This window comes from Teleopsis dalmanni, unplaced genomic scaffold, assembly GCF_002237135.1.
Source record: "Teleopsis dalmanni isolate 2A unplaced genomic scaffold, ASM223713v2 unscaffolded_contig_0610, whole genome shotgun sequence".
NCBI classification, from domain to species: Eukaryota; Metazoa; Arthropoda; class Insecta; order Diptera; family Diopsidae; genus Teleopsis; species Teleopsis dalmanni.
The window spans coordinates 1-12,582 of NW_024031992.1; the positions used below are offsets into that span (position 1 = coordinate 1).

A 12,582-nucleotide genomic window follows, 5' to 3' on the forward strand; every position below is an offset into this window, starting at 1 on the left:
TAAAATATAATAAAATATAATATATAAATCATATAACACATCAATTATAATAATTCTACAGAATCCTACAATATTAACAATTTGACTTTAACCGCTCTAACAGAGGTTATTATCAATTTCTTGTGCTATTTCTATAAGTGTTATGGATTTCATAGTTGACAATGTTTGGTATACAGGTGTTGTATTAACAACAGGTGGAATTTCAAGCGGTTGATATACTGCGGCAAGATGTTGGGCAATTAATTCTGTTTTCTCATCATTTTTTCTGATCCATTGTCCGACTGCATTTTTGATTGCTGCCACCTGAACGAGTGGGGGCATGAGGCGACGGGTTGGCTTCCACAATGAATAATTTTTATCTGCTTCGGTTCCCAGTTAACTTAGGTATTGCCCGAAACTTATTTGGTTATAATTTTTAATTAGCTGATTAACAGAATTGATTAGCCGATTAAAGATTATTTTGTCAATTGGATTTCTGGTTCTATGCCATGTACTTCTTGCTTTCCTTTTTTCCTTGATTCAATTCCTGATCTCAACTGGATATAGAGCTTCTTGATCAATTTGTTCTGTTGGAATCAGGGTAGCATCAGCGGCTGCTGCAAGTATTTGATCAACAAAGTGCAGTGTTTGTTTCTCAAGGTCTGCTTTTATGAACAGTCTCACCTTCAAGTCAATATAGTTATCTAAGTTTTCTCTAAATCGGTCCCAATTTGTGTGTTTGTTGGAAAGGTTTGATTTTCTCTTCTTTTAGATAACATTTGCGGACGTTAAATCTTCCAACCCTTCTGTTGCTATAAAATTAGATGATATCCCTTTCGAAATGAAGAAGTCGATCAGATCAGGAATTTTGTTGTTATCTGTAGGCCAGTATGTAGGAGAACGCAATGAGTGATAAGTGTGTTTTGCTTCATTTATGGCATCGAGTAGTTCATTGCCTTTACCAGGAGTAATCAGCCGAGACCCCTAGGCAGTTTGTTTGACATTGTAATCTCCTCTAACAATGAATCTTGGCCCAAGGTTGTAGAATATGGTTGAGTATTGCTTTTTGCTAATGGTATGACATGGCGGACACAGCACCAATATTTAACTCAGAAATTTTGAATAGCAATCCACAACTATGAGCCACACACGTTTAAATAAGGGACCCGCGAAATCCAAATGGACTCTTTCCCACGGTTTACTAGGTTATGGCCATGCAGAAAATTCTCGCTTTGGTTGACTTGCATCTTGTTGACAAGATGAACAATCATCATGAATTCGTTCTATAGGTTTATCAATAAAAGGAAACCACACATATTGTCCTGCCAACTGCTTCATACGACCTTTACCCCAGTGACCCTCGTGTAACAAATTTAATACTTGCACCACTCTAGTGTATTCAGCCTGAAGAAGTAACACTCCATTCTGAAAAGATAAGCAAAACCTGCGATTAAAGTAAGTTTTGATACCACCTTCAGATTTCGGCAATTATTCAGGCCAGCCCCCTTTTACAAATTTGCTGAGACATCCTTTTCTAATGTTGCATTTACTGGAAGGTAATCGACAGCATTTTGGTAAACAGTATCTACATCATCTAACATCATAACTTCCTTTCTGTCAAATTGTATGTCATCCCCAGACGACAATCTGGAAAGAGCATCGGCGTTGGCATTCTGAGATGAACTTTTGAACCGTATTATGTATTCATACACTTGAAGTACAATAGCCCAACGCTGTAACCGATGCAACGCCATCACTAGCAATTTTCTACCCGGATTAAACAGTGTTGTCTCTCATAAAGATATTGATGAAACTTGGTCACTCCGTAAATAATTAATAGTGCCTCTTTATCAATTTAAGAATAACGTTCTTGCCTGCTGTTTAATTTTTTTTAAGCATACGCGATTGGCTTCTCTGAACCATAAGCATAACGATGAGAAATTACTGCGCCAATTCCATACTTAGATGCATCTACTGCTAACACTATAGGCTTGTTATCATCATAATGAACGAGTTCCGTAGCTTTGATCATAGCATTCTTCAATGCTTGAAAAGCATCGTCATGATATGATGTCCATTTAAACACAGCATCCTTTATCCTTACTTCTTCCATAAGACGTTGAAATATGCCAGGAGCGCTGGCAATACCGAATGGCAATCTTTAAAACTGGAACAAACCAAATGGGGTATAGATTACTAGAACTTCTTTTATTGCCTCAGAGAATTCTACTTGCAAGTACGCTTCACTAAGGTCAATTTTTGTGAAATATTGTCCTCCTTGAAGTTTATAAAAAAGTTCATCTACTCTAGGAATTAGATACCTGTCAATCTCAATTTGCGAATTTACACCAATTCTGACGCTGCTTCTGATAGCTGTCAAAACTCCAATATTTACCAACCGATCAATTTCTATGCGAACGTCCTCTCTTTTCGCAAACGGCGAACGTCCCATACAGTTAAAGAATTTAGGCTTAGCATTTGGCTTTAATCTGATTTCAGCTTTAAACAACGTACTTCGCCCCAATTTCGAAGAAAAAATGTTAGCATGTTGACATCTAAATTCATATAAAGATACTGTTAAACTATGTTGACTTGAACCACAAGGATTATTTGCATAACATTCATTAACGGGTAACTGCAGTTTGAAATTTAATATTGTAAACCAATACAATCCCAGTATTTTAGTAACATATTCATCGTCAACTACAAGTATCTCAAGGCTTCGAGTAATATTGCCATACTTGACAATCACTCTGAGAGAACACTTAAGTGAAGTAACAGCTCCTCCATATGCTTTCAGAACTTTGTTCGTAGGCCCACAACTAGGTATATTCAGTTGTTTATATGCCGCCAAACCAATTAATGAACATGTTGCGCCAGTATCTACCTGAAATGTTAAAATTTCGTTATTTATATTGAGATCAACGAAAATTTTAGATGAACTAGGTTGCGAATCAACTGATTTAACTTCCGTTGTTTCGTTCGCATTAATTGACTCAAATGAAACATCACTCATAGAGTATACATCTCTTGCTCTATTTTGGTCTTGTTTTCGAACCTTAAAATTAGAGTTCTGCTAAATCCCTGTCACTGCTGATTGACAAACTGCAGTAATATGACCTTGCTTTGTACACAACCGACACTTTGTTTTATTCTTGAAATGATAATATTGATTTCTTTGATGTGCTTTCCTACAACTTGGACACAATCGTCCTCCCTTCACTGAATTTCGGAACTTAATATTTCCTCGATTCTGTTTAACTTTTTTACTTGAACTGTGACTAACTTCGTCAACTGTCTGACTGATTTCTTCACCTCTAATTTCCTTACATGTTTTAACCGTTGCTTTATATACTGCTGCTATCTGTAGTACTTCCTCTAGTGATGGGTTTGATTTCTGCAACGCGATACTACGGACTTTATCATGTGGTGTGTGTATCACAATCATATCTCGTATATAGTTTGTAAGGATGGAAATTTACACTAAATTTCCACCTACATAAACGTGCACTAAAAACAATAATAACACGAACTAAAACACATCAATACAACACAGTGTTAAGTTATTGTAAAATAAAACAGTTTGCAAAGCTTTTAAGATTTTAACCTAGTTTATTTATTATATTGATAGTAGCAGTGTTTAATATATATATTATTTCATTCGCTCCAAAGCAACCAAAAAAACCTCCACTCTACGCGTCGTATTTCGCCATACTCCTCTTTAAACGTCAAACGCTCGATTTGCTATTTTTGCACACTCATGGTTGCATTTTCGTATTTTAATTTTTCGTGTTTTTACAGTCGGCCTCCTGACATCTCAAAGCGACCCCGCTTTGTCCGTCGATTCGGCAACATTATCATTGTCGTCATCATCGTCGTTATCAGCCTCGCTGCTACTGTCATCGTAAGGCAACTGACACCATCGCTTGATCTTATCGAACGAATACACCGAGGTGTACTGCCGCTGTGTTCGTTTGGAGTTGGGTAAATCGTTGACTACATATCGGTCTTTGTCGAGTACTTTAGTAATAATGAAGGGGCCTTTATAACGCGGCTCTAGTTTCCTCGACTCACCCGTGCTATACGGCTCGTTTTGGACTAATAGTAGATCACCCTCTTGAAATTTCGTTGGCTGTAAGTACCGCTTGTCGTATCGGCTTTTAGCTTCAGCTCGCTCATCAGTAATTCGTTTTGCAATCGTTCTGCGTAAATCCGTTAATTGATCAGTAGTCAGAGTGTCGTCGTTATGTAGAGTTAGAATTAATGCGTTCTGAAGTATATCACGAGGTTGATAACCATACAGCAACTCGTACGGTGTGCATTTCGTTGTCGCATTCTCCATCGTATTTAGGCACCATTGCAATCTTACCATATTTTCGTCCCATCGTTTGTCAACCGTATTTGTTGGTAACAGCATCGATAATATTGTTCGATTAGTCCGTTCGGCATGAGCATTTGCTCGTGGAGTTCTTACTGCATTTTTAATATGTCGAATATGGTTCCGAGTACAAAACCTCTCGAAATCTTTCGCTGTGAACGCAGTCCCTCGATCAGTAATTATTTTCGTTGGCATTCCACAGTAACTTATAACTTCATTTAATGCGCTGAGTACGTGCTTTGTGGCGGTACTTTTAACTGGCTTTAGTACGGTAAATTTCGTAAAAGCATCTACTATAACGAGTAGATATTCATTTCGTTTCACACTTTTAGGAAATGGTCCTAAGTGATCCATATGTATGGTCTTGAATGGTACAGGTTCTATTTTATCGAAATGGTAAATTCCTTCCCTTTTCCCCCCTGGCTGTTTATTATACGCACATTCAACACAAGATTTAAGATAATTCTTTGTGAAGTTTCGCATTCGTGGAAACCATAGATGGGTTTTAATTCGGTTTATCGTCTTTTCAACGCTCATGTGTCCTGCGCTATCATGACAGTCCCGAAGAACTCGATGTCTTAAACGTTTCGGCACGACCCATAAAAGCTTATCATCAACCATACGATACAGCCGACCGTTATGTATTTTATAACCATCGCTTTCATGCTGTTGCCGACCGTTATCGTTATGTGATTGCTGACCGTTTCTACGTTGACGTTGCTGACCGTTTTTACGTTGACGTTGCTGATCGTTTTGACGTTGACGTTGCTGACCGTTTTTACGTTGACGTTGCTGACCGTTTTGACGTTGACGTTGCTGACCGTTTTTACGTTGACGTTGCTGACCGTTTTGACGTTGACGTCGTCGACGGTGTTTACGTTGACGTGTCTCATCATTTGGCTGTTGTTGCCCATCGTAGTTGTGATGTTCTTGACGACCCGAGTTACGCTGTTGATCGTTATCATAACTACGATGTGACAGACCATCGCCACATTGCTGCAGACCACATTGTGACTTTATTTGTTGCTGATTATCGTTATCGTGCTGTTGCTGACCGTTATCGTTATGTGATTGCTGACCGTTTTTACGTTGACGTTGCTGACCGTTTTGACGTTGACGTCGTCGACGGTGTTTACGTTGACGTGTCTCATCATTTTGCTGTTGCTGCCCATCGTAGTTGTAATGTTCTTGACGACCCGAGTTACGCTGTTGATCGTTATCATAACTACGATGTGACAGACCATTAATATTTCTCGATACTGTTTTCCGTATAAGACTGCACTGGCTACCTGTATCAAGTAGTGCTGTACATTGTCTACCATTTATGTATACTTCTCTGATCGATTCTTTGGTGCGTTCAATTCGACGCACACTTGACTCCCCACAGTGCGTACTCTGACCTTTTGGGTGAACTCTTCCGCAATTGTTACACCGTTGTCTACGTTGTGGCTTTGAACATTCGCGCGAAAAATGTCCCGCTTCACCGCAATTGAAGCAAGCTCTAACCTTCGGTTCCGTTCTAAACTGTTTCTGTCCGGAGTTTTCATTTGCGTCTCCACTTACGCTCGAATTTATTATCGGATTTGACGATGAATTTGCCAAAGCTATTTTGTTCGTTCCATGTTGCATATTGCGTAAAAAGTCCTCAACACCTTCGCGAAAATCTTTTAAATTATTAAACCGTAGCGGTGCGATCGCCGCTTGCAATTTAGTGTCGTTTAGTCCATTGCGAGTATATTTTATAATGGCACTATCACTTATCTTGTATCGTCGGCCAAGTGCCGCAATTCGAAAACAATAGTCAATGATGCCTTCATTAACATTACGTACCGCTTGACTCAATTCAAAATTAATGTCAGCTTCGTCACATTTTACATCAAATTCTGCACGCAACTTATTCGAAAAACTGCTCCACTCGCTATCAAATTCTTGTAGAGAATCCAGCCACAACCGCGCTACTCCTTTTAACTTTCCATAAACGGCTAGCAATAGTTGTTTTTCATTCCATTGGAATGCATTAAGAGATCTTTCGACGCGATTGATAAATTGTCCAACCGTAAGACCATTTTTATCTGTTGGATCGAACACGGGTATCGTTTCGCTGATATCTTTCACCGACCCATGTTGTGGTAAATCGTTAACCACTGTAGATGTAATTCCCGTCTTCTGATTCTCATTTTTTTCGCTCACGTTTTCCGTAGGTTTACTTCGTATCACGTTTTCTATGCCCATTACAAGTTGTTGAATCATTCGTTCCATATTATCTATTCGTGAATTGATCACATCTACTGGCTCGCGGATTTCGTCTGCTTTCAGGTGCTCTGTCAGACGCAATACTAACTGCGCTTTGTTGCCCGTCGTATCTAAACCTTCTTCCTCCAACGCCTCCTTCAGCTCGCTTAAACGCATATCCTTCAACTTCACCATTCTCATTTTATTACCGCCGTTAATTTATAAACAACACATTTCGTTCCCGTTTCGTTTTGTTTTTCTTTATACCTTAACTTCGCTTTCGCGCATGTTAATGTGTTGAAGCGCTAGCGCTCCCACGGACACACTCACACGTTTCGGCTAGGCGCTGTTTATCCCACTTCTGATTTTTGTTAAGTTATTGTAAAATAAAACAGTTTGCAAAGCTTTTAAGATTTTAACCTAGTTTATTTATTATATTGATAGTAGCAGTGTTTAATATATATATTATTTCATTCGCTCCAAAGCAACCAAAAAAACCTCCACTCTACGCGTCGTATTTCGCCATACTCCTCTTTAAACGTCAAACGCTCGATTTGCTATTTTTGCACACTCATGGTTGCATTTTCGTATTTTAATTTTTCGTGTTTTTACAGTCGGCCTCCTGACATCTCAAAGCGACCCCGCTTTGTCCGTCGATTCGGCAACATTATCATTGTCGTCATCATCGTCGTTATCAGCCTCGCTGCTACTGTCATCGTAAGGCAACTGACACCATCGCTTGATCTTATCGAACGAATACACCGAGGTGTACTGCCGCTGTGTTCGTTTGGAGTTGGGTAAATCGTTGACTACATATCGGTCTTTGTCGAGTACTTTAGTAATAATGAAGGGGCCTTTATAACGCGGCTCTAGTTTCCTCGACTCACCCGTGCTATACGGCTCGTTTTGGACTAATAGTAGATCACCCTCTTGAAATTTCGTTGGCTGTAAGTACCGCTTGTCGTATCGGCTTTTAGCTTCAGCTCGCTCATCAGTAATTCGTTTTGCAATCGTTCTGCGTAAATCCGTTAATTGATCAGTAGTCAGAGTGTCGTCGTTATGTAGAGTTAGAATTAATGCGTTCTGAAGTATATCACGAGGTTGATAACCATACAGCAACTCGTACGGTGTGCATTTCGTTGTCGCATTCTCCATCGTATTTAGGCACCATTGCAATCTTACCATATTTTCGTCCCATCGTTTGTCAACCGTATTTGTTGGTAACAGCATCGATAATATTGTTCGATTAGACCGTTCGGCATGAGCAATTGCTCGTGGAGTTCTTACTGCATTTTTAATATGTCGAATATGGTTCCGAGTACAAAACCTCTCGAAATCTTTCGCTGTGAACGCAGTCCCTCGATCAGTAATTATTTTCGTTGGCATTCCACAGTAACTTATAACTTCATTTAATGCGCTGAGTACGTGCTTTGTCGCGGTACTTTTAACTGGCTTTAGTACGGTAAATTTCGTAAAAGCATCTACTATAACGAGTAGATATTCATTTCGTTTCACACTTTTAGGAAATGGTCCTAAGTGATCCATATGTATGGTCTTGAATGGTACAGGTTCTATTTTATCGAAATGGTAAATTCCTTCCCTTTTCCCCCCTGGCTGTTTATTATACGCACATTCAACACAAGATTTAAGATAATTCTTTGTGAAGTTTCGCATTCGTGGAAACCATAGATGGGTTTTAATTCGGTTTATCGTCTTTTCAACGCTCATGTGTCCTGCGCTATCATGACAGTCCCGAAGAACTCGATGTCTTAAACGTTTCGGCACGACCCATAAAAGCTTATCATCAACCATACGATACAGCCGACCGTTATGTATTTTATAACCATCGCTTTCATGCTGTTGCCGACCGTTATCGTTATGTGATTGCTGACCGTTTCTACGTTGACGTTGCTGACCGTTTTTACGTTGACGTTGCTGATCGTTTTGACGTTGACGTTGCTGACCGTTTTTACGTTGACGTTGCTGACCGTTTTGACGTTGACGTTGCTGACCGTTTTTACGTTGACGTTGCTGACCGTTTTGACGTTGACGTCGTCGACGGTGTTTACGTTGACGTGTCTCATCATTTGGCTGTTGTTGCCCATCGTAGTTGTGATGTTCTTGACGACCCGAGTTACGCTGTTGATCGTTATCATAACTACGATGTGACAGACCATCGCCACATTGCTGCAGATCACATTGTGACTTTATTTGTTGCTGATTATCGTTATCGTGCTGTTGCTGACCGTTACCGTTATGTGATTGCTGACCGTTTTTACGTTGACGTTGCTGACCGTTTTGACGTTGACGTCGTCGACGGTGTTTACGTTGACGTGTCTCATCATTTTGCTGTTGCTGCCCATCGTAGTTGTAATGTTCTTGACGACCCGAGTTACGCTGTTGATCGTTATCATAACTACGATGTGACAGACCATTAATATTTCTCGATACTGTTTTCCGTATAAGACTGCACTGGCTACCTGTATCAAGTAGTGCTGTACATTGTCTACCATTTATGTATACTTCTCTGATCGATTCTTTGGTGCGTTCAATTCGACGCACACTTGACTCCCCACAGTGCGTACTCTGACCTTTTGGGTGAACTCTTCCGCAATTGTTACACCGTTGTCTACGTTGTGGCTTTGAACATTCGCGCGAAAAATGTCCCGCTTCACCGCAATTGAAGCAAGCTCTAACCTTCGGTTCCGTTCTAAACTGTTTCTGTCCGGAGTTTTCATTTGCGTCTCCACTTACGCTCGAATTTATTATCGGATTTGACGATGAATTTGCCAAAGCTATTTTGTTCGTTCCATGTTGCATATTGCGTAAAAAGTCCTCAACACCTTCGCGAAAATCTTTTAAATTATTAAACCGTAGCGGTGCGATCGCCGCTTGCAATTTAGTGTCGTTTAGTCCATTGCGAGTATATTTTATAATGGCACTATCACTTATCTTGTATCGTCGGCCAAGTGCCGCAATTCGAAAACAATAGTCAATGATGCCTTCATTAACATTACGTACCGCTTGACTCAATTCAAAATTAATGTCAGCTTCGTCACATTTTACATCAAATTCTGCACGCAACTTATTCGAAAAACTGCTCCACTCGCTATCAAATTCTTGTAGAGAATCCAGCCACAACCGCGCTACTCCTTTTAACTTTCCATAAACGGCTAGCAATAGTTGTTTTTCATTCCATTGGAATGCATTAAGAGATCTTTCGACGCGATTGATAAATTGTCCAACCGTAAGACCATTTTTATCTGTTGGATCGAACACGGGTATCGTTTCGCTGATATCTTTCACCGACCCATGTTGTGGTAAATCGTTAACCACTGTAGATGTAATTCCCGTCTTCTGATTCTCATTTTTTTCGCTCACGTTTTCCGTAGGTTTACTTCGTATCACGTTTTCTATGCCCATTACAAGTTGTTGAATCATTCGTTCCATATTATCTATTCGTGAATTGATCACATCTACTGGCTCGCGGATTTCGTCTGCTTTCAGGTGCTCTGTCAGACGCAATACTAACTGCGCTTTGTTGCCCGTCGTATCTAAACCTTCTTCCTCCAACGCCTCCTTCAGCTCGCTTAAACGCATATCCTTCAACTTCACCATTCTCATTTTATTACCGCCGTTAATTTATAAACAACAAATTTCGTTCCCGTTTCGTTTTGTTTTTCTTTATACCTTAACTTCGCTTTCGCGCATGTTAATGTGTTGAAGCGCTAGCGCTCCCACGGACACACTCACACGTTTCGGCTAGGCGCTGTTTATCCCACTTCTGATTTTTGTTAAGTTATTGTAAAATAAAACAGTTTGCAAAGCTTTTAAGATTTTAACCTAGTTTATTTATTATATTGATAGTAGCAGTGTTTAATATATATATTATTTCATTCGCTCCAAAGCAACCAAAAAAACCTCCACTCTACGCGTCGTATTTCGCCATACTCCTCTTTAAACGTCAAACGCTCGATTTGCTATTTTTGCACACTCATGGTTGCATTTTCGTATTTTAATTTTTCGTGTTTTTACAACAGTTTTTATAAAAACAACACATTTTATATATTTATATTTAAACTTGGAAAAAGTGGACTCACTGGTAATAAATGTTGCAAATATCTAGAATTAAATAGATTAATTAATATTTAAAATATTTAGTCAAAACAATTTACCAAAACCCAAGCCACTTACAAGCCTTAATAACACCTCAAACTAAGCTGAAATGATATTAAAATGAAATATAAAAATATAATTAAATAATTTAATAATAAACTCACCTTATTTATTTGTTAATTATATTTCTTATTTTTATGTTGTAAATATTTATCAAATATTTGCACTTTTAACATTTTATTTATCGTAACAAACAAAGTAAATAAAAACCACCACCGACCGAATGTAGTTTTAAAACACGTTTTGTAAGAATCAAAACAAAGCAGCGTTAACATAAGAAAACAAGAACTGCCAAAAATATTCGCCGTAAGAGAAGCTTAAAGAGAAGTTAAATGCACAAGCTGAGTACCGCACAAAACATGAAATAGAAAATCAGAACGGCAAAATTAAACAAGAATTACGTCAGATCGGCTGTAAATAAAAATAATACGCTACACAAAAGCTCGGTCGAGTGTGTATATAAGACGCGCATTTTACTAATGCGAACACTTTGGTTTATAATTTCAAAGGAACATACACCTTGGAAGACCAAGTCAACTAAGCTCTAGAGGCACAAAGGCATAATAACTATTAAGACACGACAGGTGAAATTAAGGCATAATAATTATTAAGGCACGACAGGTGGTTTCACGTCGACTGTGTCCGAAATAGTTGCCAAAATTCAAATACATAAGGATATTTTATATGAAAGAAATATCGAAATCAAGGCATAATAATTATTAAGGCACGACATGTGGTTTCACGTTGACTGTGTCCAAAATAGTTGATAAAATTAAAATACATAAGGATATTTTATATGAAAGAAATATCGAAATCAAGGTATAATAACTATTAAGATACGACAGGTGGTTTCACGTCGACTGTGTCCAAAATAGTTGCTAAAATTAAAATTCATAAGGATATTTTATATGAAAAAAATATCTAAATCAAGGTATAATAATTATTAAGACCGACTATAACGAAAATCTCCAAACGAATGCATAGTTGTAGTAAAATACTTGAACACGACAGGTGGTCTCACGCCGACAGTATATAAAATAATTCTACAAGATCCAAAATAATCCAACTAATAAATCCCGCACTTTTAGATAAAGTCAGAAGAATACAAAACCAGGGGCTTGAAGGAGGAAGATCTGTCAAGGACATTCAAGAACTGAAACTTCTCAAAAGACATCTTTATTTAATTATTAAATTTTTACCCTTTCGAAACCAAAAAAATTACATATTCAAATTTTGTTTATATATACATATACATATATTTTATTTTTTTTGAAACAAAAGTTAATTTGTTTTCCTATATTAAATATAAATTTAAAATTTATAAATTCCGAAATAAAGCATTACGTAAATAAAGAATTTGAAATAAAACCACAACACTTTAAATATTTTGGTCACAATCTATAAATTTATTGTGACGACGCTGGTGAGACTGAGCATACCTCAGCAAATAAGCAACGACTGCAAGAAAGGGTCGTTACAAGTTATCTATAATAGATTGATAACAAGTTTCACTCGTACAAAGAAACATCCACTCTTTAGTCGCACCACGCAGTACTGCCACCCATTCAGCATATGATTGATTTGCTTTCATTTGTACTGAATGAAATTTAAAACGCGCTGATATATGCTGTTTTTCTGCAAAATGATTATCCAATTTTGCTAGCAGTTCACCAAAAGACTTATTCTCAACATTATTGTCGCATAGCTTTTGAATAAGTTCAATGGTCTCTGTACCTATCCATGAGAGGATACACGCGCGTTTTAATTCATCTCTATGCTCAACCTCCTAACCGCATTTGTCGCTAATACATCCAAAT

At 38.2% G+C, this 12,582-nt stretch overlaps 1 protein-coding gene across 1 annotated transcript; it reads right to left on the reverse strand.

Annotated features, from left to right (window-relative positions):
* Window positions 1-1,185: 1,185 nt before the first annotated feature.
* Window positions 1,186-1,733, reverse strand: LOC119663585. Its single transcript, XM_038073196.1, has 2 exons — window positions 1,492-1,733; window positions 1,186-1,423 (listed from the first exon to the last, which is right to left on the reverse strand). Exons 1-2 carry the CDS (start codon window positions 1,731-1,733, stop codon window positions 1,186-1,188), a joined length of 480 nt encoding a protein of 159 aa, XP_037929124.1.
* Window positions 1,734-12,582: the final 10,849 nt, after the last annotated feature.